The 25,642-nt window shown below is 40.2% G+C and overlaps 2 protein-coding genes across 3 annotated transcripts in view; one reads left to right on the plus strand and one right to left on the minus strand.

Annotated features, from left to right (window-relative positions):
- The first annotated feature begins 42 nt into the window (after window positions 1-42).
- On the plus strand, window positions 43-7,973 carry PSMC2 (proteasome 26S subunit, ATPase 2). Its single transcript, XM_031595699.2, has 12 exons — window positions 43-273; window positions 419-456; window positions 2,367-2,448; window positions 3,069-3,168; window positions 3,857-3,988; window positions 4,617-4,689; window positions 4,834-4,929; window positions 5,196-5,360; window positions 5,854-5,941; window positions 6,746-6,948; window positions 7,509-7,605; window positions 7,696-7,973. The coding sequence occupies exons 1-12, from the start codon at window positions 204-206 to the stop codon at window positions 7,851-7,853; spliced, it is 1,302 nt and encodes a 433-aa protein (XP_031451559.1). The 5' UTR covers window positions 43-203; the 3' UTR covers window positions 7,854-7,973.
- A 2,169-nt stretch (window positions 7,974-10,142) lies between these two features.
- SLC26A5 (solute carrier family 26 member 5) overlaps window positions 10,143-25,642 on the minus strand; it is a 32,918-nt gene continuing 17,418 nt past the window's right edge. For both annotated transcript variants that reach the window (XM_031595009.2, XM_031594928.2), the window contains 15 exons: window positions 25,433-25,614; window positions 24,787-24,951; window positions 22,425-22,577; window positions 21,214-21,296; window positions 20,973-21,120; window positions 19,985-20,098; window positions 19,573-19,650; window positions 18,566-18,661; window positions 17,231-17,337; window positions 15,983-16,052; window positions 14,342-14,434; window positions 13,514-13,636; window positions 12,814-13,026; window positions 12,484-12,538; window positions 10,143-11,929 (listed from right to left, as the gene is read on the minus strand). In XM_031595009.2, coding sequence (XP_031450869.2) covers window positions 11,787-11,929; window positions 12,484-12,538; window positions 12,814-13,026; window positions 13,514-13,636; window positions 14,342-14,434; window positions 15,983-16,052; window positions 17,231-17,337; window positions 18,566-18,661; window positions 19,573-19,650; window positions 19,985-20,098; window positions 20,973-21,120; window positions 21,214-21,296; window positions 22,425-22,577; window positions 24,787-24,951; window positions 25,433-25,614 — 1,823 coding nt within the window. In that variant the 3' untranslated portion in view covers window positions 10,143-11,786. The remainder of the gene's footprint in view (window positions 11,930-12,483; window positions 12,539-12,813; window positions 13,027-13,513; window positions 13,637-14,341; window positions 14,435-15,982; window positions 16,053-17,230; window positions 17,338-18,565; window positions 18,662-19,572; window positions 19,651-19,984; window positions 20,099-20,972; window positions 21,121-21,213; window positions 21,297-22,424; window positions 22,578-24,786; window positions 24,952-25,432; window positions 25,615-25,642) is intronic.

Genomic DNA, 25,642 nt, shown 5'->3' on the forward strand with positions numbered 1-25,642 from the left:
CTCGGCGCCGAGGGCAGCGTGCGCCGCCGGGGGGAGGGAGCGCGGCTGCGCGCCACGCTCCGCTCGGCGGCCCGCGATCCGCCGCCGCGCCGCGAGGCGAGGAGGGAACGGCCGGCCCCGGCCCGCGGGAAGGGGAAGGCGGCGGCGCGGCCCGGAAGCGTTACGCAGCAGCGCTCGGCCTTCCGGAGCCGCGAGGTTTCGCCATGCCGGACTACCTGGGAGCGGACCAGCGCAAGACCAAGGAGGAGGAGAAGGAGGACAAACCCATCCGCGGTAAGCGGCGGGCGCGGAGCGGGGCAGGGCGGCCGTCAGCCGCGGGGATTCTCGCCTACAAAGGCGCAACCGCAGGGCCGCCTCGGAACGAGCTTCCGTGTCGTCTTTACGACTGGCGACTTAAGGCTTTCTTGTCTTGTTTCAGCGCTGGATGAAGGAGATATCGCCCTGCTGAAAACCTACGTGAGTAACGCGCGCACGCTGCTGGCCGCGCTCGGCACTTCTGAGCCGCATCTCGAGTGCCGTGTGCGGCTGTGGGACCTCGCTGCTGGAAGGACGGGCGGGCCTGCGGGTGTCTGGGGAAGGGCAGGGGAGCTGTGAGGGGCTGGAGCACAGCTGGGATATGGGGCAGTGAGGGAGCTGGGATGGGTCAGTGTGGAGAAGAGGAGGCTCAGGGCCGACCTCACTGCTGCTTACAGCTGCCTGAAAGGAGGCTGTGGGCGGGTGGAGTTCACAGAATCACAGAATGGCCAGGGTTGGAAGGGACATCAAAGATCATGAATCTCCAACTCTCCTGCCACATGCAGGGCCACCAACCTCCCCATTTAATACTAGACCAGGCTGCCCAGGGCCCCATCCAATCTGGCCTTGAACACCTCCAGGGACCAGGGATCCACAGCCTCTCTGGGCAGCCTGTTCCAGCACCTCACCACTCTCTCTGTAAAGAACTTCCCCCTGATGTCCAACCTAAATCTTCCCTCCCTCAACTTAAAACCATTTCCTCTTGTCCTGCAGTTATCTACCCTATCAAAGTTGACTCCCCTCCTGTTTGTAGGCTCCCTTTAGATACTGAAAGGCTGCAATGAGGTCACCCCACAGCCTTCTTTTCTCCATGCTGAACAAGCCCAGCTCCCTCAGCCTGTCCTCATAGGGGAGGTGCTCCAGTCCCCTGATCATCTTCGTGGCCCTCCTCTGGACCCTCTCCAACAGCTCCCTGTCTTTTTTGTACTGGGGGCTCCAGACCTGGACACAGTACTCCGGGTGGGGCCTCACAAGAGCAGAGTAGAGGGAGACAATCACCTCCCTGTCCCTGCTGGCCACCACTCTTCTGATGGAGCCCAGGATACCATTTGCCTTCCGAGCCGCAAGGGCACACTGCTGGCTCATGTTAAGTTTTTCATCTATCAAGACCCCCAGGTCCTCTCTGCTCTCTCTGCTCCCTCTGCTCCCAGTGATGAGATGAGATGAGATGAGACTGCCTTGAGTTGTTCCAGAGGAGGTTCAGTTGTATTAGGAACAATTTCTTCTCAGAAAGAGTGGTGAGGCACTGGCAGAGGCTGCCCAGGGAGGTGGTGGAGTCACCATCCCTGGAGGCGTTCAAAAAACGTGTAGACATGGTTTAGTGGGCATAGGTTGGACTGATGATCTTACAGATCTTTTCCAACCTTAAATGATTCCATGGTGGGTCTGTGAAAGAACTCTTCAAAATAAAGAAACTTGCTGCTTAGTGTATGTTGGGATGTGGATATGCTTGTCAGAAGTCTGAATTTTATCGACAGTACAACCCTGCAACTGCATAAGGGCCCTGAAATACAGATTGAGCCTACTGGGGCTTTTTTTTTTTTTTTTTTTTTTTTTGCCAAATTGATACAAGGGGGACCTTGTAAAGCAAATCTAGGTCTGCCTGGATGCAGTAAAATATTTTATCACTGGTGAGAATATGGCTTCTGATTTGCGCCATAAACATTCTGCTATACTTGCAGATGGTAGAGAGTTTGGGGAGGAAATAAAAGCACTCATACAAATGGAATTTTTCACTTCTGTGCTGTTTGCAGAACTCCTTCTATATGTAATCTTTACTAAGATTTGTTTGGAAACTTAAGAATGGTTAAAAACAACATCAGACCAAACAAATTCAAAAGGAAAAACAAGTCTGTGAGTAAAGATGTGAAAAAACTTCCACCTGCACACTGCTCATAATTAACAGAAATGTTATTATATGAGCTTAATAGTGTTGTCTTTGGTTGTGATCAGTAGTTTTTGTTATACCAAACCCACCTACTGAGTGAGCTTGATGCTCAGCAGTTATTGCCACTTTTTCCTAAACATGAAATTATTGATTTGCAAAAATCAATGTGATGTTTCTTTTCCAGGGCCAGAGCACATACTCCAGGCAGATCAAGCAAGTAGAAGATGATATTCAACAACTGCTTAAGAAAATCAATGAGCTCACTGGTATCTTTCTTTCTTAACATGACTTTCAGTAGAAGAGCCACAAAAATGAGTATTTGAATCAGCTGATTTCAAACCACTTCTTCATTGATGATTTTTATTTTTTGCCAAAGGCTACATTTCTTTATTTTTGTAACATGCAATGTTTATTTTGTAAGTGATGGTTTTGCTTTTGACTGGGCAGGACTAAGCTGCACGTATACATTTGTAGTTTAACAAATTTGTACTTAAAATTGTAGGCCTGTTCATTACAGTAGTGTGAAACAAATCCCCTTCTCTGTCACTAGCTAACTTATGGGTTGTGTCAAACTACATTTGAATCATGAGTGAACTTCTGTGTACTGCACAAAGTCAACAAATTATCAGTAAGTAGTGGTGCCACTCCTTGCCCAATGAAGAGAAGCATAGCAGAACAGTTAGCTTAGTGATGTGGATAGCCTGGTATTTGCATATTCAGCTGGCACTGCCTTGTATTTTTAGGAAACTTGAAGTTCAATAAAGTTGTGCGTTTGCATTTAATTAGAGATCTCAGGAAGTTTCCTGCTGGCCTGGGTGTAAGGTTATTGATGTTTGAAGACATACCAGTTGCTTCTTCCTCCTCACCTTGTCTGTGTTGTTCACAGGAATTAAGGAATCCGACACTGGCCTGGCTCCTCCTGCTCTTTGGGATCTGGCTGCAGATAAGCAAACTCTCCAAAGCGAGCAGCCTTTACAGGTTGCCAGGTGGGTGGATTCTTTCCTTGTCCTTACAGTGGAGCTGTATAGTGTTAAAAATGCAATTTATAACTCGCATACTCTTTTTCTTTTTGAAGAAGAGTCATATTTTGTGCAAACTGAAAGTACTTTTTACCATTGTATCAATAAGCATACAAAATGTGTATAAATATGGTATATGATGTTGTTATGCTTATGAAGAAGCAGAATTGCTCCTGACAGGTTCTTGGTTATACCAGGCAAGGTATTTGCAGGTAGGCCAACAGTCACACACAGAAAGAAGAGTTGAACTCACCCAACTGTTGAAGCAGCTCTCTGTACAGCACTCTTTCTCAGGAAGCAGCCTAGGTCTAAAAGATGCTCTGCCTTCAGTGACTAGTCTGTATCTGAACCCAGGGCCCCACCCCTTCTGGTCATGTGGGGAACACAAGTGCAAACAATTTGCTTTGTTCTCTAGGCCAGCCCCACCCCTTCACCAGATGCTCAGTCACCAGTTCAAGCTGTGACCAAACCATTTCCCTAGAGATGTATTTCATACCTGTGCTTCTGTTATTGTTATATGATGCTATAATATTAAAATCACAAGTTCTGTAGCTCTTTTTGGAGCATATATCCACCATCTCTATTCTGATGCTTATGCAAATAGTCGGGCAGTTAATTCTTTTCCTGATGATGTTAATTGTATGTTGTGTATTAGATGTACAAAGATAATCAATGCAGACTCTGAGGATCCCAAGTACATTATCAATGTCAAGCAGTTTGCCAAATTTGTGGTGGATCTCAGTGACCAGGTGGCACCTACTGACATAGAAGAAGGCATGAGAGTTGGGTAAGCAAAATCCTTTGTGTTACAGTTTTACTGAAGACTGAAGCTTCTCATCTGATCCATTAGTTTGACAGCTCAGCAACTGTCATTTGGTATTTTCACACGAGTTGAAATCATGCCAATTAAGGTCTTTCTGTTGGAAGACAGTTGCTAATCTGCATGCTCTGTTTAGGATATTTTGAGTTTGATATCATTCTGGTGAAAGTCAGTTCAGTGCACCAGACTGAAACCTTTCAGTGTGGGCCTCAACAGTCCCCCCTTTCAGGTAACCTGAGCAGCGTGCTTCCACCTTGGCTGTCTTGGCAGATACACACAGAGCAGCTGCAGGAAACGTTTGCTAAAGAGATGAAGCCAGTTATCTTGAGAATCAATATTTTGCCAATTTGTTCTCTGGGATATTTTGAAGTTTAGTTTTTAAAATATCTTGGAATTAATATTTTTTGAAATATTAAGATCTTCTGCAGAAGGAATTCCAGTCTCTAGCCATTCTGTTAGCTTTAAGGGCTGGGTTATCCTGATGCCAGAGGAAATAATAGTTTAAGAATTCAGCTTCTTCTAATTTGCAGTTATTTCTTCATGACAGTTTTATTAACTGGTGTTAAAATAAATGTTCTTTATGCCTTCTCACCAGAGTGGACAGAAACAAGTATCAAATCCACATCCCCTTGCCTCCAAAGATCGATCCCACAGTCACCATGATGCAAGTAAGAATTGCCTTTACTTATTTTACTTTGCTTTGTTCTCTCTACTAATTTTGATTTCTTACAGTTTTATTCTTGGCGGTTTAAAGCCTACAGGGATATGCAGCATTAAGGTGTTAACTGCTCGATTATCTTCTTGTTGTGCAGGTGGAAGAAAAACCAGATGTCACTTACAGTGATGTTGGTGGTTGTAAAGAGCAGATTGAAAAGCTCAGAGAGGTGGTTGAAACCCCTCTGCTTCACGTAAGTAACCTTCAGGTTGGAATTTTAATTGTTTGAAAGCTATGCTGATCATCTTTTAGCATTTGAAAAAGCAAGAAAAGATAAAGCTGTGCGTAAAAAGTCAAGTGAAAAGAGGTCTAGTTCTGACAAATGAAATCCAGTCTAGCGTGGTTTGTTTTGTTATTCACTGATGTTTTCTAAATTTGCATCTCTGATGTACACACAACCTCTGATGTACACGTGATGTACACATAATATCTGATGCCTTCTGTTTCTCACCATTGCAGCCTGAAAGGTTTGTTAACCTTGGAATTGAGCCTCCGAAAGGAGTGCTTTTGTTTGGGCCTCCTGGTACAGGCAAAACACTTTGTGCCCGTGCTGTTGCTAACAGGACTGATGCCTGCTTCATCAGAGTAATTGGATCTGAGCTGGTGCAGAAGTATGTGGGAGAGGTAAGAGCCAATTTTTAATGAAATGTGGAGTGAATCACAGGCTTGTAGTCCTGGGGATGAGGCACCCTAGTAAGTCTAAAGGATGAACGTACTAGCATGCTGGAATATAAGGGGGCAGAGGGACTGTCAGGCAGATGGGTGTAGACTGGGCAGTCAGTTACAACACATGAACTATGTTGTCACCAATGAAATGAATTTTGCAGTGTAGAGTGTAATCTGTGTTTTGGGAGGACTCCAAAATGCGGATTTTGTTTCCAGCTCTACCACTTGTTTTTCAGTTGGCCCTGATGTCATTTGTACTTTTTCTGAATTCAAGAATAGTAATCCGTCTCTCATCTATAAATTGCTATAAGATTTATGAATGTTTGGTTTTGTACATTTATACTAATAAAAGAGTTTTATCATTAGAAACTAGAATTGTTTGGAGGCGTGAAATTTTTCCTTTTAACATGCTTTGAGTTTGTAACAAGGTCTTGATTCATTTTGCTTTCAGGGAGCTCGAATGGTTCGTGAACTCTTTGAAATGGCCAGAACTAAAAAAGCTTGTCTTATATTCTTTGATGAAATTGATGCCATTGGAGGTATGTCTGTAGTGTGCATAGCTCTGGCTTCATGGGAGAAATTGCAGATTTTCCTTTCATGCCTTAATTCTTTATCTTGGTTGCTGCATTTCAAGAAGTATGCTTGTAAATACCTAAATATTCTAAATATTTAGCAAAACTACTACCAGCATATCCCAGTCTGAGAAGGCGTCAAGAAGGGTTTTATGTAGCTTTAAGACATATTTAGCCCAGATAAGAAGTCATCTTGGCATGTTTGGAACATGCAGATAACTTAGACTTTAGTAAAAAAATCTGTATTTGGAAGAAGTATTGTTAACTTAAACTCCCTTCAAGTTCTAGACTACTTAGCAAATCTTTACTACTACCTAAAAGTCATGTTTCCTCCTCTCCCCCCTGAAGAAAGAAGTACTTTAGTCCTGAGAAGGTAGACTTTGGTTGAGGGGAAATGTTAAAACAGAAATCTAAACCATTTATAAATCTCAGCAGTTTGGCCTGTTATTAGGCAGGGAATTGGGCTCTTTAATAGTAAGGATGAATCATAGAATCACCAAGGTGGGAAAAGACCTCCCAAGATCATCCATTCCAACCGTCCACCTATCACTAATATTTCCCACTAAACACAGTGCTTATTATAACTGACAGATACTGCCACTCACTTTTTATTTGAAGTGTGTCATTTTCAATTAATCCCTTCATATCTTCTTTCAACTCATCACAAATATTTGTAATTTAAATACTCTTCTCCTGCTTTCTCACACACAGCAGCTTTGATATCTGCCTGCTCTGAAGGTCTCTCTGCTGTTCTGTGTTTTCTCTGTCCAGGTGCTCGCTTTGATGATGGTGCTGGGGGTGACAATGAAGTGCAGCGCACGATGCTGGAGCTGATCAACCAGTTGGATGGTTTTGACCCACGAGGCAATATCAAAGTGTTGATGGCTACAAACAGGCCTGATACTCTGGATCCAGCTCTGATGAGGCCTGGGAGGTTGGATAGGAAGATAGAGTTCAGCTTGCCTGATCTTGAGGTCAGAATGCTTTCTTTCACTGCCAAATATTTTCTGATATCAGAGTGTTTCTTCATTTGGGGCATTACTGTCTGGAAGCAGTTTACAAGATTTATTGTGCTTTGCAGCACTCCTAACTTATGTGAAACTCCATAGAAATTTGGGGGATTAAGTATGTGCCAAGGAAAGTTTTCTCACATTGCCCAGATTTCATCCCTGGCAGAGAACCTGTAGTTATGTTTGCTGTATATTTCTATTTCAATAGGTAGATAATCCTTTAACTGGTTCTATAATTTAGTTCTTAAGTTGGAGTGTGTTTTATTTAGCTCTTTTTGAGAGATTTCTTGAAATACTCCTCCCAGTAGAACTCTTTAAGGTATTTTCATAGTTCAGTTTCATGGACAACTAGTATTCCATTGCTCAATTATTCTAGTCCAGACATAGGAAACTGTAGTCAGGTACCAAGTAAGAATTCTATTTTTCATTTGCCCTTGCTGGGGAAGAGGACAGCTGCACTGAGAGCAGGTGTAGTTGTCACCTCTTTCATGGTGTGAACGCTTCTGTCTTCTGTGCTTTTCCAGGGGCGGACTCACATATTCAAGATACACGCTCGCTCCATGAGTGTTGAAAGGGACATAAGATTTGAGCTGTTGGCTCGACTGTGTCCTAATAGCACAGGTAAGCCGAATTTTCATTTAGCCATTTTGTGTCTGCTTCATCTCCACTGGTGGTCAGTGTTGAACTTATTTGTCCTTTTTTTTTTGGAAGGAGCTGAGATTCGCAGTGTCTGCACAGAGGCAGGCATGTTTGCAATCCGAGCACGCCGAAAAATTGCAACTGAGAAAGACTTCTTAGAAGCAGTGAACAAAGTCATTAAATCCTACGCAAAATTCAGTGCTACTCCCCGCTACATGACCTATAACTGATATCTCAGAATGCTTTTCCTGTCTGCAGTTAAATTTTCTGTGAAACCAAAATCTGTATGTATGTGGTAACTCCTGGCTTGTTCTTGGAAGCTAGAAATAAATGAAGTGTTCCAAACAACAGGTGGGATTTCCTTATGAATGTGTTTTGCATTTAGTGGATTCTTGCTGCTATAGAAAAGAAATCTCAAAGTTGAATAACACAGCACTATATTTTTTAAAGCATGTACCCACCTGAAACAAGGCAATCTTGAGCTAGGTCCCCAGTCACTGTTTATATCCCCAAACCTATCATCTCTGCTGTAGAGGCTCTACAACATTCCTAAGTGACTGAAGTGCTTCCTAAGTTTTGATATGTCGTTACACAGAGGGTGACCTTGATTTGGTATTCATCTTTCATAGCTTACAGTTAGACAATATTCGTAGCAGACAACGTTAAAAGGGTGATCTTTATTTATCTACCATGTTCTTGCAGCTTGGTTGCTGAAAAGCAAGCTTTTCATTTTCTCTTTTTTCAAGCATTCCATGAACATAGAAAAAAAGCTTGAAGGAACATGGGAATGTAAAGCATTATGGGAACTGTTACATCTTAAATGTGAGAAAAGTTGTATCAGGCTTTCTTATGAAAGAAGTGTGTGCAGTAGGGAAAGTGTATGCAGTGAATGGATTTTGTTAGACATTTGGCCAAAGCATCAGTGTCTTAATAAATGTAGGCATTCTGGTATATTTGCCCATGTCTGATCAAAAAACTGATCTCAATGGTTATTTTTGTAAGAACATTTTGGAGAGGGGTGCAGGTTTAATGATAGGAAGAGAATGTTGCCATTTTGAGCCAGAAAGTAAAGTGGCTCAGAAAGTAGCAATGATTCAACATAGGTTTATCAATACAGTGTTTGAAATTAAATGCATCTTCTGCTTGAGCAGGATAAGTGAAGGATGTATAAAGAATTTGGAGCTGATCAGGTATGCTGTATAATCAGTGCTTTTGCAGGGAATAGGGGAAGGGAATATTCTGAGAATTAAGAATAAGCATCTCAGCATCAACCTAGACTTGGGTTGTGCAGTGCTATTTGCTGTGGTGAGGCTGCAGCAGTGAGGATCTAAATGTAGTGGAGAAAGAGCAGAGCCCTCTCCTGAGTTTAAAGGATGTGGGTTTGTTTGATGCTGCACTGACAAGTTTAAGATAACTGAAAGTTTAAATCCTATCACCTAAACAGCAGTGGGAAGATGAGCTTTTCAGTAGGTAATAGGCTGGACTAGGAAGCATTGAGTCAGCTGGTAGCAACAAAGCACAGGACTGTGAGACTCAACTAATGCTTCCAGATTTTATGTTGCTGGATGGATTACCAACAGTGTTGGTAATAATCAGGAGCAAGTTGCACAGTATTAGTGCTTGTAGGATGGTCCTGGCAAAGGCTTTTGATCCATTCTTTCAGCAGTTCCCTGGGCAAAGCAGCATTAATTGCATCATGGTGTGGCCTGGTGCAGAGGGGGCTTTAAGGGCATGCTAAAACCAGAAGGGTGAGGAGCAGGAACCTGAACACTGGAAAGCAATCAAACTTCAGTGCAGATCTGCGTCAGTACGGTTTGTGGAAGTGCTTCAGTGCTGCTATGAAGAATGCAAAGCAAAGGACAATAACCTCAACACAGGAGTGCTTCCCCAACTCTAAACAGTGGGTAATGCAGTCCACAACTACTTGTGAAGAAATCCATTTGTTTCCCCCCCTCATCACCTTTTCTTTAAATTCTGTTAACCCAGTAGTAGGGAGGATTGTCCCCTCCCTCAAATCTGGTATACAAACAGTTTTATTGTTTTAACCTAACCCCACATAAATGTGTGTGCTTGTTTGCTCATTTGATGTCACAAAGTACAGCTGACCAGTTGTAGGGAAAAGCATCTTGCGTGGGAAAAGCACTAGTTGCCCAGAAGCTACAGATTACTGAAGTACAACCATAAGTAGGCATAACTTTTCAAGAGCTTTTCTGAACGTCCCAGTTAAAGAACAGGTGTGCACAAGTAGGAGGAAGAAGGGAAAAAAAACACCACCAGCTACTTCCCAAGACCAACTTCAGACTGTACATGGCTGCTAAAATGAGCGAGAGAGAGAGATTTTTGTTAGGTTTCTTTTTCAGAAGCACTGATGTTTGCATGCTGGATTTGATGCCAGGGAGGACCTGCATGCCAGTGGTAAACCTTCCCAGCCCACCCCTTATTAACAGATATCAGTCCTGCAATGTTGGCTTGTCCCACAGGCAGTGTCTTGCTGAGACAAAGTGGAGAGTTTTGACAAGTCCTGATAATCACTTTTTATTTGAGAATTTGACAGGATTTTGATGTGAACAGAAGAGACTACATAGTTAAAAACCAAAGCTGCAACAAGCTGAAAGTAGAAAAATATATACTGTATGCAGATACAAAGGCTTGTTAAACTAGTAAACATTATAAAATGTACCCAAAGTTGTTTAAGTAAACGCACACTGTGTTAACGTGCATTCATACTTTGAACTCCAGCTAAGCAGTATCTTCTGATGCAGAAAGCTTCCTATCCCTGGTGACAGGGGATTTGGAGGAAAGAAAACATCTTCCCGTTGCCCCTGGTTCTTGGGAAACTCAGTTTGCCTGAAGCAAACCATAATTGCAACAGCGTGAACCAAAATAAAAAGCAGCAAGTTCTGCACTAAGAAGAGAGGAAATCATCAGAATTTCTGTATGCACAGGACCTTTGTTTTGAGGGTGCAAAACAAAATGGCACTGATCCTCCTCTACTGCCCATATGCTACTGAAATAGCTCACAGAGGATCACTTCCAGGCTCCTACCTCTAACCAGACTCATACTGATAGTTCAGGGAACAACAGGCACTATCTTGCTTGAAGTATTTCCAAATTTTATGTTTCAACCTGAAGTTAAACAGTACTGTAGTGGCCAGGTTGTAAAGACAAAAGAAAGAAAGAAAAAAGAATCTACTTTTTCATTAAAACAGCCAAATGCATTTTTGAGTTCTACTGAAAATTATATCACAAACACTTAAAAGCTGAGGCAGAAGCAGCTGTGCTGGTAGGTAGAAAGACATCTCAGGCAATGGAAAAATACTTCTCTTTTGGACCTCTGAGACTTCAGACTCTGTCTAACCTTCTATTCCAGCTTAAGAGACTGCATATAGGGCATCAGTTCTTAAGTCCATTTTATCAGACCTCATTCCTGGCATAAACAACTTTTGTCTTCAAACGTGAGGACAACATAATTTTTGCTTAAAATGAGTTGTATTATTTTCTAGAAGGTATAACTAGGTTTTGGCAGTGTAAGTACCATATTGATAACATAATAATTAAACAATGTTTTTTTAATATGAAACTCACAGTGAAAATACTTGGGCAGTGGAGATCAATAGATTTGGGACAGGTTAGATATTTAAAAAAAACAAAATGGTACCATCAAGATTTAAAAAGAACAGCAGCTAATGTTACCAGTGTGAATTCATGGATCCAGCTGGCAGACTATTAGTTTATATAAACCTGTGGTATGCAAATGTTGACATCAGGCTTTAAAAGCTGTTTAAGAAAATTCTGTGAAGACACTGGTACAGTACATTGGAACTGCAGAACAGTTATCTTCTGCAAGTGAGTTAAAGTGCCCATTTTCTCAACAGGAATAGGAATGTCACCTTGTCTATCAGATTGTAGCATAATACAATAACTTTTCTCATCTTGCATAATTGTAAGGTCATGTCACTGAACGGCTATACCCTGATTGAAGGAAAAAATTCAAGAGCATGAAGGCTTCCAATTCTTTGTCCACTCTTCCTACAGAAAGCAAGCCCCACTCTATACCCGTAGATACAGACAGCCTTAGGTACTCTTTAGCCTGTGCAAATTGAATATTCAAAGAAAGTCTCTATCAGCATAAATCCAATGTCCATTTTGCCAGTTGCCATTCTTCAGTGGTCTAAGGCAGTCTGTGAAGCAGACCTGTCTTTCACTTGGCAAGCAAGGACAGCGTCATGAATACTGTGAAACAGCAACTCTCTTGTTACAGTGTTATCAAAAAAATTCAGTCTGGTCAGCTCATTCATAACTGGGCCTACAAAATAAAAAAAAAAAAAACCACAAACACAGCTTCAGTGCACAAACCAAAGTACAAGGATGGAAACCAACAGTATCTCAGGAAGACACTGACAAGAATTATTGCCTACTTGTCACTACTTAAAACATTTAAAACATCTGGATGAATTACTTTTCTACTCCAAAAGAAAGTAAGCATCCTTTCCAGCTACACAGAAAGGTCTGTTATCGGCTGAAGATGCTACAGTTCCAAATATTGAAGCTGAGAACACTTCAAGCTTTTTCTTACTTCATTATTAGAACAAGTGCAAGCTACAACATGTGTGTCATTCACAGTTTGCCAGCTGGAAAAAATGGGAGCAAGATCTAGTCCTCAGAGAACTCATTACATCAATGCTTCACTTCCAGCAAAGTGAAGACTCTAGGAGCTTGCTCTTCCCCAAATCCAATTTTAATGCAAAATTAGCACTGATAGTACTGAGGCACCTGGCTGCAGAAAATAAATTCAAGGCCAGAGGAAAAGAGATGAAATATAGTCTTTTCTATAAAGGTCATGGAAAAACCTCAACTCACCACTACAGCTGGCAATACAGACACAGACACCAACTTCTTTGTATTCTTTTATAACCTGCAATAGAATTAAACTGAAGTTAAATACGGGTATATCATTGTGCACATAGCAGTTCAGGAAGATGTAAGCTTGTCACCACGAGAGCTGCATTTTCCACATTCCCCAGTACTCAGCTGAAACTTATAGAGCTATAGAATTAAAGTCATGATTATATGAGATACTGTCTTGTATCCCAGCTGACATTTACATCCCAAGGCAGGCTCCCTGGTAGGTACTTAATTTACGTATTATCTATGTTTTTGAAAAACAAACAAACAAACAAACAGACTTACTGATTTTAATGTTTTTGCTCCAACTGAATCCACAAAGTTCACTGGGGTAAAATCCAGAATTAAAGAATGGATGTTTGTTTTGGGCTCCACAAAGTGTTCAAGCTCATCAGGAGACCCATCTTGTACCCCAGCATCCACATATGCAAATTTTCCATTTACAGGTAACCCGTCATTTGCTATCTCATGTTTTACGCTCGCTTCCACATCATTGGTCTGTGAGAGAAGATAAATGCAATTAAATGATAGCCAGTACTCATCCAGCATAGGTCCCCTTCCTCTCCACACACACACGTTCTTCCAGCCTTTCATGCTAGAATCAACGGCGTGGATGGCATCTTTTTATTACAGCTTCTCATTTGAATTAATTTTATTATATCCTATTTCTGCATGATTAGTCCAAGCGTGTAGGAGGAAGGGGCAGAAGTAGGATCCCTCCAACTTCTGCTCACAGCACCACTGAAACAGTATGATAGTGTGAAAGGCTCTGCTCCACTAATGCTGCACCTGAATGTAACTAAGGTTCACTAACATGATTATCCATTCCAGTCATGATCCTCTGACCCACAGTAATCCTTAGCAGTCTGTCCACACTTTGCAGTGCTTGTATTCCAAGCTTTCCTATCTGAGTAACTCAGTATCTTGTATAAACAAGAATGGTAATACTAGAGAGCATCATGATAAAGTAGAGGTAAATATTTACCGAAGAATTCACTAGCTTCAGTACAGCTTTCTTTTTGACTTTATTGGCCTTCTTTACCTCCCTGGCATGCTTCTTCTGGGCTTTTTTTCTTGCTGCTAATATAGCACAAGGGTCCACTCCAGTCTGGCATGAGAAGAAAGCAGGATCAGGCAAGATTCAGCTTGTTAGGATGACACTGCAGTATCAATTAGCACTGAATTCATCACTGCCATAAATTTTGAAGATGCCTGCATTATTCAGTGTTCCTTGGTGGTGGTGAGAACAGCATAGAGGAAGAAGGAATAATCTTCGCAAGCACTGTGTTAAGATGAGGAAGAGATGCATAACATTCCTCTCTTGAGATCAGAGGTGCCATATTTCAACAGAATGCTGATTTGAGTGCAGAAAGTGAAGGGGAGATAAGTGTGCATGGACACAAATTGCTAATACCTCTTGCTTTCTGAAGAAGTACCACCCACCTCTTTTGTGTAAGACTCGTCAAGGGAGCTACAGAAAAATGGTTCAGAAATTAATAAGGATGTAATTGTTACCAGGTCAGGCAGTTCTGTCCTTAGCTAGTTCTGTTACTGCCATTCCCAGTCAGATCTGGGTTAGGCAGGAGGTGAACCATACTCTGTATATGTTGTTTATTCCCTCCCCGTGTTGCTGCTTGCTAAGATGACGTACAGTTGGCTGCAGGATCACCTTCTCATATTTTACTGATGACCGGAGGGCACCAGAGAAACACTGCACTAGGGGCTACACTGAAGGGCCTGAAAAATGAATGTGTTTCAGAAAAAAAAGTTTGAAATTTCTAGACATAGGTATTAAAGATTTTGCTTTACTCACCTTTTTCTTCAGTGCACTTGTGTATGACTCACTATTGGCAAAATAAAGTGACGTATTAGCTTGAAATATTTTTATTCCTGGATATTCTTTAACCTAAGGGAAAAAAAAAAAACACTGATGTGTTAAGTATTGCCTGCATAGGTACAAGACATGAGGATATTTGTAAACACAAAGCCCAAAGGCCAACTCAGAATGGCTATGGTATCAAGGATAGTCAGCAGTGCTGTGAGCAAAGCCAACTGGAAGATCAGAGCCTCCACCCTTCCAGGTGTCATACTGCACAGAATCAATGTCACGTGACACTTCTGTTTATAACAAAGAAAGATATAGCCATCTAAAAGATTTACAGTTCTTCAATGTTTCTATTTGCAGCTGATATTAGTATGAGGAAATCATGCAGATCAAGGAGCGCTGCTTTTTAGCCTCCCTTTATACGGGCACGATTTCCTTCTTTCCTTCTCTTTCCTTCTTGTGTCCTCAGCTACTAAAACAAGAGCCTATAGTTTTAGCCTTTAAGAATCTTGGTTGTAAACAGGCCTTTTTGTAGGTCTCAATATCACTTCTTACTTTTACTTTAAATTAAGTCATCTCTGAGCAGCCTGCACTCTGACATTTTACATGAAAATGACCTGACCAGCAGCAGAGATCCTATGCTACCAATCTCATCTTTATACAGGAGTAGCAAAAGCAAATTGGACTCAGTGTAACAAAAACAAAGTCTCCTCTTCTTTGAATATGGCTGTAAGCATGTCCGTATATTCTGCTTTGTATCATATTCTAAACAGAACTACTGGTGGAAGAATGTTTTCAGGTTTCTGCATGGTCTTTTCATATAGGTTTTTATCAACTGGTTCCTGAGTAAAGAGAGATGTAGCCTTCAAAGCAGCACCTATGAGAACATGGCAAAGCATACAGGAAACTGTAGCTGCTGTTTGTGAATAAATGCAGCATGCTTAGCTCCATTATTGCTAGATCCTATGTATTTACAAAACATTCTGCTTTTGCCAGCTTTTGGTTGAACAATATCACAATTATAAGAAGCTGAGTGCATGGCAAGCAATTATGCCATTAATCAAGTCTGTTTAATGAGCAGGGGATAGGATGAAGGCAGGGAGATGCTGTTTAATAAAGCTTGTGCCTGGGGCCCATGGGACAGGAAGCATGTGGAGCTGTTGGAAAGGGTCATGAAGATGATCAAACAGCTGGAGCACCTCTCCTGTGAAGAAGGGTTGAGGGAGTTGGGCTTGTTCAGCCTGGAGAAGAGAAAGCTTCAGAAGACATCATTCCAGCGTCCCAGTACTGGAACAGTCCTAGTGCTTATAGATTTCATTTAATACTGTCACATAATTAAAGAAGCTGGCCTTGTTTGCAATTGTGTACACAGCTGGTTCAGCATTTATATTTCTACAAATCTTACCATTCTGTACTAGGCCAGCACAATGATAATTAGTGAAACGGTTACTTTTGATCAGCTCCTAATCAAACATACATGCAGGACAAGAAGGTAGCTTTCTAAACAATATGGCTTTTCCTATTAACATTTATTTGCTTCCTGAAAGAATATCACAGGTGCACATCAGACAACTGCCACAGTTATCTTTGTTCCAATACGTAAAACCACGCATAAAAATACACTCCTACCTCTTCATACTCTTCCACATCACAGTAGATATCTGTGTCAGGAATCTGACCAAGGATTCTGTATTGAGGTCTGGAGGGAAATGGAGGCAAACGTTTCAATATTATCACTTAAAAAGTGGAAAAGTGAGTACTTAAAATATTTTGAACCTTATTTTAAATAGTCATTCTGTCTGCCACAATTTTATCTAAATGTGGTCAAATGCAGTGGGTAGTTTGTGGAAGAAACAAAACCAAGGGGCCATTAAGGGGCTATTTAGTGATAAGTCATGTCAGTTGCTTCTGTCAATGCAGAAACAATTTAGAAACTTAGCACTGTAGTGCTGCCATTTTCTGAACAGCATTGGCCACAGCATGCAGAGTTACAGAGTGAATTTTCTTTGGTTTGAACTGGTGCAACTTCATTGACTATCTTATAAGTACAGCAGCTCGGACTGGCTCAAAATATGCTGCAGCTCCAAAAAGCCTGCTCCCAGGTGAAGCATGTCTGAGAAGATGAACATTCCCAACTCAGAGGCAGTATGACAGCAAAGAACTGTGAAGTTTGCAAGGATCAAACCATGTACAGCTGGCAGAAGAATACACTTATTTATGCAGAGTGGAAATCTCAGGATTTGGTTTCACTCCAACGCAGATGGAAATGAAGACTTCTACAGAGTTTCCATCTAGATAACCAACACCTTGAGCATAGAGGGCTTGTGTAAGAGGTGAAGTCCTATTCACACATGCTAGAAATCATTCTGCTCTAGATCCGGAAGATAACTTTTACTATGAACTAAAAGCTTTGTACTGAGAGTGAGAAGTGATCTGAAAAACTAGAAGGGCATGAATACTTTTTTAATGAATTAGAACTTCTTTATAAAATACTTAAACATTTAGCTAGTGATAATCTGACATAGCTTCTTTAGTTTGACTGTGACAGTGCACAGAAAAGGTAATCGTTTACTGAACCTGACACCAAACAGGTTTGAAGTTCTGAATTCTAAGCATTAAAAACAATACAAACAAGATTAAGTGAACTAAGAAATCAAAATTCCTATCTATGACTCGAATTTTGTTCTCAGAAAAATAAAATTTGAACCCTAGATCAGGGCCATGGGTCATGTCCTGCATGAACTACATTATGAAGCAGATGATATACTGTATGCATTGTAGGGAGAGGAAAGGTCTGCTGCTTATTTGCATCTCTTAAACAAACAAAACCACACAGAAGTCCAACAAACACTGATGTTAATAAAGAAGAAATCTGACCTTTGTGTTCTGTAAATAACGGTTATCATTGCAAATGCTACTGCAGTAAGCAAACCATAGTCTAGTCCCAGGAAAAGAGAAGCCACAAAAGCTACAACCCAGATGGCCTAAAACAAAGAGAAGTTCTGAATTAGTATGCATCTTCTGTTAACACAAAAACAATAGCATAGTTCAGCCTGAAGCCTATGTATCTCTTCTGCTCAGAAACAGGCTGTGATGTAATTCATCATGATAGCAGACTGTAATTGCCTTAACCTTTGAAAAGGGTGTAAAAGCTCAAGGCACATTAAAATAACATCTGACAAATTGTCTGATATTAATAAATACATTAAGTCCTATTCTCCAAGGAATGCTGACTTAACAGCAGACTCCCAGTGCTGAAGGATAAAGAAACATACAAAGTGTGCAAAAGTAGCTCTCATTTATTTCCATCTTTTACTGAGCAGTTGTTGCAAACTCTGCAATTTGCAGTGTGAACTGTTAGCTGTATGAATAAAATACACAAAGAAGGATTGCCCTAAGGACTCCTGAACAATTAATTGTCTTTGCCTGGATGAGACATCTGATTCCATACATATACTGAGAGGAGCTTGCTACTGAAAAAAGAACTCAGTGCTTCAAATGTGCTAAGGTCTCTGCGCCATACCATATAGAAACTAGTTGCATTTCTGAGCTAGCAGAACTATTTCACAGATCTCGAAGAGCAGCTCAAGCCAATAATGGGGACATACCATTTTATTCTGATGATCTCAAGGATTTAGTTCTCTGGTTGTCCAGAATTTTGGAAATCATCATATATATATGGCTGCAATTAACTCCTGAGGTTGGGTATCTGATCCATGGGGTCAAAGACTACCTATGTGTTAGTCCACTGAGGTCTCTGCCACGTTTCCATGTTCCCCCATAAATAAGCACAATAAGCTACAAATCACAAATCATCTTATTTCGTGTCAATAACAAACTAACATTAATCCAGAAAACCACTATGGACAGGTTTTTGGTTAATCTTAGAAGATGACAAACACTTTCATGTAGTTTTCTGTTACTCTGTATTTCAAATTCCTTTCATACATTCCTACAGCTTTCAGTACAGTTCCTATAGCAACACTGCAAAAGCTTTGCTTTTACCACAACTAAACTACTTTTGATCTGAGCTAAACACTGTTGAACAGCACAAAAACGTTCTTGTCTGCAACAGATCACTCTCCAAGGGTATTTAATGTCTTACAATGCAATCTGTAATTCCCTGCTAAGTTTCTATGCCATTTTGGAGGACAAGGAGGAACAAAACTTTTAGTACAGTTAAATATATGCTCTGAGCTGTCCATTACTCACCAGTTCAATCTTACTGGTTCTCCAGAAGTGTGCAACGTCTCCAAACTGTTTAAACATTCCTTTCAGGTTCACCATTACAATTGCAGCCAGCACTGTCTAGGAATATTACAAAAATGTTATTTTCAGAAGTGAAAGATACCTGCTTCAAAGCATCCAAAATAACTGTTTTCTGTGCTCATAAAACTGATATAAGTCTACTGCAGATGTTCAGCTTAAAAAACAACTTTTCAAGTAGTTCAGTGGAGATATATTTTTCTTCCTGTCACAGAAATGGCAAACCAGAATCAGTACAATTTGATTTACTCTGCTTCCCAGCAAGAGAAATCACATATTCCTGAGCTTCAGGCTGCTGCAGTTATAATGCCTGCAGTACTTGAAGCAGCTGGACTGTAATCTCAGATTCAAGTTTCTCTGCAATATCTTGTAAAAATTCTGTGACAGTCATATGGGTGTAAGCCAAGATGCACATCTTATTAAGAAAGCAAACAAACAAAAACCAACAAAACAGGAATCACATATCATCCTGTGCATGTCACCAGAATCATGATGGTTTTTTTTTTTTAATCAGTGTGCATCCATTCACATGAATAAATTTTAATAGAATTAAGTAAAATTGGTTTTACTTCAACTCATTATGCTGAGCCATCACCAAACCCCAACCCTCAGCAGTTGATTTATAACATTCATTTAACTTTTCAGCCTCTTTCCAGAATTCCTACCCTGCAACAAAAGGGGAATCATTTGAATATATTAATTTTATGTCTTAAAAACAGAGTCCAGAATGGTCAATATTAAAAACAATAACAACAACAACACGCTGTATTTTTCAAAATATTTATTAATTGTCAATCTAACTTACAGCAAGAATCTACATAAAATTGAAGGGTTTCTGAACCGAGCCCTAACTGACTGCTTACTCATCAACCACTCCATAATCTCTGCTGTAAGCAATACTAGCTGGCTTCTGTTCGCTGACATGCAGTGCTTAGCAGGCAAAACTACCTTACCTGTGGAAGTGGCTCAAAGAGGTATCCAATTGCCACAATTACCAACAGAACCATAACTGAAGAGAGTGCACCTGCAATCTGAACAAAATAAGCAAGAAATGACATCTGAATAGTCAGAAATGCCCCAAAAGGGCAGTATTACTCATGAGCTAATGCTTCCTGTGCTTCTCAAAGGCTGGTTGAGTCATTTCTGATCCCTCCCACAAAATTTGTACATTCTCACTGTCATGTAGACTCCTATCCTGGCTCAGACAGGATATGAAACAGGGGAAATTGCAGTTACTTCTTCTGGCCAAGGAAGAGAAATGAGGCAGTCTAGTGAAACTCCAGTCTTCAGCTTTGGAGCACAAAAAATGGAATGGGGGAAAAAAAAAAAAAAGCAAACTTTGGCTCCAAATTTGGGTTTACATACCTGAGTTTTCCCACCAGTGCTTTCCTGAACGAGACTCCGGGACATTGAGCAAGTGATTGGAAAGCTTTGGAAAAATGACCCCACAGAGTTACATATTCCCAAGGCAATAAGTTCCTGTGTTAAAAAAATCAGAGCAAAACAGAAGGCAGTTATACCTAGCAACTGTATGAAGGTGGAGCTATCCATACATAATAACAACCACCTCTTATTTACAGTGCTTTTATAGCTACCTTATCTTAACTTGTGCATATGAGAGAACCACAAGTACAAGTTAATGCACATTAAATCATCTGTTAAATGAAGTATTTGATGAAGTGCTGGAGACATTTCTCATCCTTAAAAATTACTGTGATTAGTGAGACTGAAAATTAAAATGAATGACAAAATTGTTTGTTTTTAAGAATTTTTTTCAACTCATGGATAACTTGAATTTTAATGCTAACAATGCATAAAAAAAATGGTTTATCATACAAACGATGTTCTCTGCTTTCTACTCTAAAATATCTATTTATTAAGAATAAAACAAACAATGACTGTATTACCACCCACAGGACAAACCAACTATTTGCAATGGATAAATAAAAAGTAAAACATCACTGGAATTTCTAAAACCATATATAATAGTTCTTTGGTACAGAAGACAGTATACTTATCACATGGGAACTCAATGTTCCACTGTGAAAGAATGCAGAAGTAAAACAGGTGCCTATCAGGAGAGTAGCCTAAGTAATGGCTGTCTCAACAATTATTATTTGTGCACTCATCCAACTTTAACCAAAGTTTCCCAAACAAAGGTATAAGTGTAACTAGTCATTAAAATAGAGCTACAAGGTTTAAAATAACTCCTGGCATTTAATTGTGTAGGCTGCCAAAAACTCGATTCTACAGTGAAAGAAAAACCCATTCTTGTCCAATATGTCTTTCTGCTTTAATAAAGAAATGAAGGTGATAGCGAACATTTTCCATAGAAAAATTCAAATACTTTTACCTGATTCCCATCAATGGTGTAACCATGTTTAAGGGCAAAGATCTTGGCCATAGATACAGCCATTGAAAATCCAACTATTGCTATTGCTACTGCATCTATAAATATTGCTGGGATGAGTTGAATCTCAGGAACTGCTGGTGCACTTAACCTTGGGGAAGAAATAAATGGTTACAATTACTATAATAAAAGCTACATGTTATATGAAAAAGGTATAGTTTGAATGAGAATATAACACCCCTACCCTTGAGGAATTTTCCCAACAACATCCACTCCATATGACTCAGTCAGATTCATTCCAGCTGAAACTCCTGTGCCGATAATGACCTAAAAACCCGCAAATGCATCAAGAGCTAAGAAGAGAGAAATATGTCTGAAGGAATAACAGCTTATTGTAAGTAACACACAAAGGATAACATTCATTTGTCAATCAGTTTTCTAAGAGTTAGTGGTTATAAAAGCAGACAAAAGGAGGAAGTTCCAAAGTTTTTCATTCATCACCTTCAACCCTTGCTGATTTCATTTGCTGGAGACAGTTAAATGGAGCACGTTGTGGTGTGATCCAAATCACACAAATACCCTTTGCTTGAGCTAAGCCCAGGTAGAATAGCATGTATTAGGAAATGCAAACAGCACCACTGAACAGCATGTATTAGGAAACTTAGTGCAAGAGAAGGATTCCACTGCCATATTTTCTTGTGCAGAATATGCATGTTATCTGCAAAAATAACAGGTGCAGGAGCAATGAAGGCTACAGGTCTAAGATAGTGATGCTATTGCCTCACTATTAAACAATACTCTAAAGCATCTTCTCTATCATCTCCGAGAAGCACCTCCTTTCTTCATTCCTCATACAGATTGTATCCATGCCTTCAGCTACTCCCTTGGCTGTGATTTCGTGCAGGTTGTTTGTTAGCTCTAGTTATCTGAGAACTCATTTTTAACTCCAAACACTTCTAAAGGTGAAAGTTAATGTGAGATGTGGACTAGTAAGATGGTCTGATTCTTGACTGCAGGACTGACTGTATTTCAAAAGACTACACTAAAATCCATGCATAGAGCAAGTTCAGAAATAGAGAAAGGAAGAAGTCCCACTGCTTCCTGCTCTTCTTTCTATCACCGCATTTTAAAAAGAAAGCAAGCCCTGCAGAACCTCTGGAACAGGCATCCATAAGCAACTTTCCTCAGGAGGGGATTCTGAGTTCTTGTACTCCATGCCGCGACTCACTCAGGTGCCAAATCTCAACTCTTATTTGGGAGTTCATGCCTAAAACTTGGGTACATCAGCGCCTAAACCTCATGAGCACCCTAACACTCAACTGGACCGAGTCTCAAACAAATTACATTCCACAGAAGTTACCTTAAAGCCCCATAAGACTTGATAAAAAACGAGATCAATTCTACAACTTTAGAAGAGGTATATAATTAAGCTACAGAATTTCACAACTGACTTACCACAATGATCTCCATAGGAATAGGAACTGGCAGTTTCTTCTTAAAGCGGAGATTGATTTCCTTGCCAATCAGCAATAGAACAATGCATGTTAATCCAACAATCAATGCAGCAATATTGGTTGTTGTTATTTTTGAAAACACAGCAGCTAGGCTCTGTAAGACAACAAGAGTATCTCCATGAAGATCATAATTATTCAAACTTATTTTCTTAGGGTATTTTCCCCTGCTGTTTTTATTCTACATCTATAACTGCAGCTAATCATTGCTTCACTCAAATCCCCACTGTTCCAACAAAATACAGAATTCAGAGTATCTCAATGAGGGGAAATAGGTTTGCAACCATTTATAGTATCAATCTTACTCAAATGGGTCAAAAGTTTGAGAACAAATGTTATAATGGGGGGAAAAGTCCAAATCTCATCTCTTATGCTCAGCATTTTCACACATATTTCATACAGGCATCAACCTGAAAGGGGTAAATACCAATCTCTTCTAATACCTTCAAGTATTCTTTGGCAAGTCACATCTATTTAGAGCTGCAAAAGCCATTTCTAAAGGATAAAGCTGCTGATACCACTGAAGTTACCATAGCAATGTGATTAAATAAAAACGATCTTGCAACAACTGGCCATTACTGCAATGTTCTTTCAGCTGAAAAACACTATTAGAAAGGGTGTTAGAAAAGAAAGCTTGTTGAAACATAGAAGTTACTAGAGGGTAAATAAATCCTCTAACCATTACTCCATCTTCTTCCACAGTATTTTAAAAAGATGACATAAATGACCCCTGGAGAAGTCTTTGAAAGAAGATGTACACATCCTACTTTAGACAAAAGGAAAATTACAGCAACTACTGGGATATTATCAGAGTCCTGGCAGCTCACCTTGAATGCACACCTTCCCTCCAATTTGTTTGGCAGTTAGTATTTTCATATCTATATTAATAAACTAAACAGCAAATTCAGCAAGCAATTATTTAGCAAAATAATTTAGCAAACCTGTGTGGCCCTGTTTCCAAAAGGTTTGTTGAATCTGTGCAATTACACAAGAAAGATTTCCAAGAAACATCTTCTACAGCCTTCACCACAGTAACTGAAATACTGATTGCTCAGCAATAAAAAAGCTTCAATCTGTTTAAAAGCTTTGGTTCTCATAGATATTTGAGACTTTCCCTATTTTTCTATTCAAGATTTTTTGTCTGCAAAATTGGAGCACTGATTATGTAAACTTGGAGCTTCCTAGAATGGTAGGTAAATCAGATCTAGATGCATTTCAACTCTGTTGTTCATAACAAGAGAAGTATTCACAGAACCACAAAACGGTTAAGGTTGGAAGGGATCTTTGGAGGTCATTTAGTGCATCCTCCCTGCTCAAGAAGGGTCCCTTTGAGCACATAACCCAGGACTGTGTCCAGGTGGATTTTAATATCTCCAGAGAAGGAAACACAACAACCTCTCTGGGCACCTGAGCCAGTGCTCAGTCACTCTCAATGTTTCTAATTGAAATCATAACTAAAGCTGTAATTTATGCTTTGGTTATGATTTCTATTAGAAATGTCCCTTTAAACAATACTTTGCTGTAAGGTATCTATTAAGTTTCTTTCCAAGTACAACTGTCAATTTAAAATTTAAGTGAACAAGAGCTTTTGGATTTTCTGAAGTCATATTAACCAAATAACAGCTTTACACTGCATGGTTTCTCTTCTCTTCTATAATTATGAATCAAATGTTGTGCATTAGACAGAAGGTGTGTGGAAAATAAGGCTATGAGCTGTGCCAAATACTGGATCACTGTATGCTCCAAACAATCAGTTCTAATGTCTTTAATAAATAGCGCTTTTTACACATAGAGTGCCTTGCTTTAAAAATAGTTCTTTTCCACTGCTTTAAAGAACAGGTACATTTATGATGGCACAGCACTTTATGTCCAGTCACACTGCAAAACAGCTTACAGACAGGAAATGAAGAATACAGCCATCAGGAACCATGTGTGAAATTAAAGAAATACAGACCGGACAAGATTCTGAGAACAACATTTCCTACTTATGCAAAACATCCCTGGTTTACAGTAAAATGTGTCACACAAAGCTTCAGGCTTCTATTTCATTAGAAGGACAGATGTTTTCCTACAAAAGACTCATTCCAGTGAGTTTTATCTGCTCATGTTGGAGTGTGCTGATTTATTCTCACCCAAGATACAATTCAAGATGCTCAAATACTGCTATAGCACTTAAGGATCTGACACCCAGTTTTGAATATTAAGGAACTACTTAGTGCCAAAATACTTTTTTTCAATAGGAAAGGACTTAAGTACTAGACCACAGCAATGTGGCATTTACATATTTAGTGAAAGTAGTTACTTACATACACAACTGAGAGGGGTCCACTGTATCGACTAGTCTTTACTCCAAGCAGATACTTTAACTGTGATGTGAAGACATGAACTGCAGCAGCAGTAGTAAATCCTCGCACCAGAGGCTCTGTTAAATAGATGGCGACAAACCCAAATCGAAGGAAGCCTAAACACAACTAATGAAGAAGAGAAACGGGAACCGTGTGACTCTCATTGCAATCTGAATCTCAGCACTACATAGCAGACAGATCTTCTTATCCCCAAGCCAAATGAGGCAGGCCTGAACCAGGCTCTTTCATAGCCTGTATCCATCAGTAAGTATCCATCAGTGCACCAAATCTTACATTCACTTGGCAGGTACAACAAAAGACACAAGTAAACAGGTACTAGTATGCATTTATGGAACATCATGTAGAGTTCTCTTCTGACAAGATAGGAAAAAATGAAAGGGGAGGTCCTGTTTTTGCCAGTCAAGCCAAGGTGCCCAGACAAAGACTCGTTTCCCACGCATCTCCCTGCAAGCCACGTCTGCTATGTGGCTGCCATGAAGCAGCCTGCATTCTACACAGCTGAAGCATGAGTCTGTTGACTGAGATTCGATGCCCCTTGCAGCTGCAAGTCTGGCAGCAGCTCTTACAACAAACTGTGTGCACATACCTGGATAATTCCTGAAAGAAAAGCAAGGGTCACAGCTACTTGTACCCGCTTGTCATCTCTAAGACTGTAGTAATCTGAGGCATCTGTAGTGTTAGTTGAGTTATAGCCTACAGAAATCACTTCATCAGGCACTTGTCTCACAGCAACCCCACCAACCATCATACTAATCACAGCAAAAGTGCCTGAAAGGGGAAAGGAAAATAATAAGTT

The sequence above is a fragment of the Phasianus colchicus genome, chromosome 1 (assembly GCF_987193195.1).
Source record: "Phasianus colchicus chromosome 1, bPhaCol1.hap1.1, whole genome shotgun sequence".
NCBI lineage: Eukaryota > Metazoa > Chordata > Aves > Galliformes > Phasianidae > Phasianus > Phasianus colchicus.